The sequence below is a fragment of the Saccostrea cucullata genome, unplaced genomic scaffold (genome assembly GCF_032062105.1).
Source record: "Saccostrea cucullata isolate Sc308-1 unplaced genomic scaffold, CSIRO_AGI_Scuc_v1 ctg18624, whole genome shotgun sequence".
In the NCBI taxonomy this organism is placed as follows: domain Eukaryota; kingdom Metazoa; phylum Mollusca; class Bivalvia; order Ostreida; family Ostreidae; genus Saccostrea; species Saccostrea cuccullata.
The window spans coordinates 5,874-9,287 of NW_026940117.1; the positions used below are offsets into that span (position 1 = coordinate 5,874).

The 3,414-nt window shown below is 34.4% G+C and overlaps 1 protein-coding gene across 1 annotated transcript; it reads left to right on the forward strand.

The window, feature by feature from the left end:
• Nucleotides 1-989: 989 nt before the first annotated feature.
• LOC134254841 (uncharacterized) lies at nucleotides 990-2,997 on the forward strand (the record flags this gene model as incomplete). Its single annotated transcript, XM_062737382.1, has 3 exons — nucleotides 990-1,444; nucleotides 1,611-1,862; nucleotides 2,467-2,997. Coding segments are annotated over exons 1-3 (841 nt in total), but the record flags the coding sequence as incomplete, so codon positions are not given.
• Nucleotides 2,998-3,414: the final 417 nt, after the last annotated feature.

Below are 3,414 nucleotides of genomic sequence, written 5' to 3' on the forward strand. Positions count from 1 at the left end.
CTTTACTCAGAAAACTCCCATTTCATTTATATACTAAAGATTTGACAATTTTTGGGGATTTTGTTCTTCTGTATTCATTTAAAGTTTTTTGCGGCGTTATTACTCCATCTTAATCATAGCGAACTGATCTCCAGTGCACCGTAACGTCACCAAACGTCACAATTTTTCGTGTGTTGTGTTTACCACTTTCCCATTTCAAATGCACAGGAAACTGTCAAAAATTGACCAAATGCATTGAAAATTTTAACCCTAATCTTATCTATTTAAATCTTTTCTTTCAAATCAATACTCCTGTATTCTCTTATAAAATCTTTGTTTTTGGCCGAGCGCCGTAAGACCTTACCCTTTGCACATTAAAACAGTATAAAATCTATATTTTTGTGTATATTTTATCCAAAACATTTTAATTAACTTAAATATGATACATAAACATTCACTGAAAATTTGAGCTTATTAGGTCCATTATTTTTCGAAAAAAAAAAAACGCTTTGTCCACGATTTTACGGGACAACCCTCGTATAAACCGATATCAAGTGATTTGTATCATTTGAGCAAGTTGTAATAATAATTGAAGGGCCATATGTTTTCTTCTGCACGTGTACTTCACCTCTGAATCATTATAGGGCCTGGCCACAATAAGGTATTGAATTTATACAAAAGCAAGGCCATAATTTGTTATATTAATGCAGAAGCATCTACGGGTAATGTACTTGTATATTTATATGTGTTCAAATCCAGCTGCCCCCTAGGGGTAGGGCAGGGCAGCATAAGGAAGATCACAATGAGATCATAAAAAAAATCAGTCTGCTTAAACCCTGATTTGACAAAGAAATATGAAAACATTCTTAGTTAGCATAGACCCCTCTCCCAATTAGCTTTACATTTCAAAACTCAATTGTATAATTTCCTCTGCTTTTTATCTCAATGTAGCCAAAAAGCAAAAACAGTACAATGTTGTGGTACATGGCACATTGTTTATTTGTAGATGGAGATGCAGTTTTGATGTGCCTACTGCTTTGCCCTTCATACAAAATAAATCTGAAAGCCGACGACTGGATAAAGAAGTATAATGCTGTTGCCGAAGTTTTCAAATTTAAGAAGATTAAGAAGCCGTCTAATCTTAGCAGCTTAAAGAAGTACAAACCAATACTCAAACAGGATAGTGTGAATGTTGAATTTTCCTGTAAATTCTTCAGAGACACCAGCTTTCTTAGACTTTCAAGGGATCAGAAATTCGTGAATATGTTTCTGGATTGGGCAGAAAAAGAAAACATTTCAAATTACTGCAGATCATCAAATTATCTGAGAAAAGAGATTGAGGAAGAAGTTTGCTGTTAGTTATTACCAAATCAAACAGAACTACTGATAGAAAAACTTGGAGAAGACATGTTCACACATGCAACAATGATGGACCAATCAATACATGAATTAGTGTATACCAAGCGTATGTTTCTTTTAAGTTGTTTTACATAACATTTAAGGTCTTTTCACCATATTGGTGTAAATGATTTTGAGTTCAGCTTAGCTGAAAGCTTGTTGACTTCTACTTTCACAATATAAAGTTCAGTGTCAGAGCTACAGTCTTGTAAGAAATGTTTTCTTGATTATAGTTGGCATACCAGTACAGGTTATAATGAGAGGTGATGAGTCTGTGAGGAATTTCTTGGACAATCTGAAGAAAGGGGAGACGACCATGTACCACGCCTCTGGGATGATCATCGGGTGTGCAGGTAGTGGGAAGTCAACTCTACTAGAAAGACTAAAAGGCATCGACCTGAAAGAAATTCTGAAGAATTCAACATCGACCAGGGGCATTGACGTACAGTCTGACGTTTTTGATGTGACAGACACCACAGTCCGAGGTATGGGGTGCTAATGATTTCCGGGCATTTGATTTTAATTATGATAGTATTAGAAGAGTTAATCAGGTTTGTTTAAAAAGGTATCTAATAAGATTCTTGTCAACAACAGAATTGTAATAATTAGTCGTATTAATTTGAAAGCATCCTAATATTTATAAATCAATCCATGATCATTCAAATAACTGCTCAAGGTAGTGTAGATGTGCCTTTGCCTCTCCTGAGACTATATATTTTAACCTTTCATACTGAACAGATTTCTGCTTTTCTTCAACCAAAGTACTAACATAGTGATGCAGCTCATGTGCCTCTGGTATTTGTTGCTATATTAAATTTAAGTATATGTAACTCAACAACTCCAGGGTGTGGTGTCCACTGCCCCTTAAGCTTTTTAGCATATCAATGGTACACGATTATACAATATCTAGTAAATGAAAAATACAAGATACCCCGTTTCCATATAATATAAGCTACTCTGTACCCTGGCTTAAGCGAAAAAAATAACGAAATATGCATTTTTTTTTATCAAAGAGTTAAAAAGAAAAGAAATTCTTGATTTTACTTGAATAAATTGAAAAATTTCTAATGAAGTTTTTCTTTTTTGTAGTAAACACGTCAAACGAAAAACAACGCTTTAAAGTTAAAATTGATGAATCAAGCAAACAAAAGACTATTTCAAATCAGCCTGCAAAATTATCAGGTGACATGAAAAGATTAGACATCAAAGAGTCAGGGGATCAGATGGATGCAGCCAGTATAGCAGACGAACAAGAATCGGTCAGTGATGAAGAAATTACACATGAGAGCTTGGATTTAGATTCTGAATCACTCAAAGGAAATGAAGCCGCTGCTTTCGTGGATGAAAGAGAAAAGTTTGAAGACAAAAAAATGGTTTCTGAAAATTCAGAAATATCAGGAATTTTAAAAGTTTCCAAAGATGTTTTGGGCGATCCAGAGAAAAAAATTACCATGGTTGACTTTGCGGGACAGTGTTCATATTATGCCTCACACCAGATTTTTCTGAGTCCACGGGCATTCTTCATTCTGGTGCTTAATATGGAAAAAAAGTTTGATGAAAAGGTTGGAAAAGAGGTCTGTAGCCAAGAAGGTTCCATTTACGAAGGGTGGACACACAAAGGTTTGTTTTAGTTACATTATTAGTTGTGTAGTATGTATTGAATCAAATGATATACTACAAGATACTAGTATGTTGAATTTCTTTGATAAGTTTTTTACACATTTCGATGAGAGTTTAGTTTATCTCAAGAAATGCACAATATGTTTTTATTTCCAGGATTGTAGAACAATTTTGAACTAGTGTCCCTAAAATTATTGAGCTGTGCTTGACCATTTATGTCCTTTGCTGTTGCTATGCAAAAAAAATGTTAACAAACTACTATTCCCCCTCGCTTTAATACAAATGTTTTCAATCAAGTGGCTAGGGCTTACACTCACTAAAGTATATAGTTTTAGATTGTCACTTTTTTATCCTTTTTATTTCACCTGAGCCCGAAGCTCGAGTTTTTTTTATTACATTTTGTCCCGTGTTCGTCTC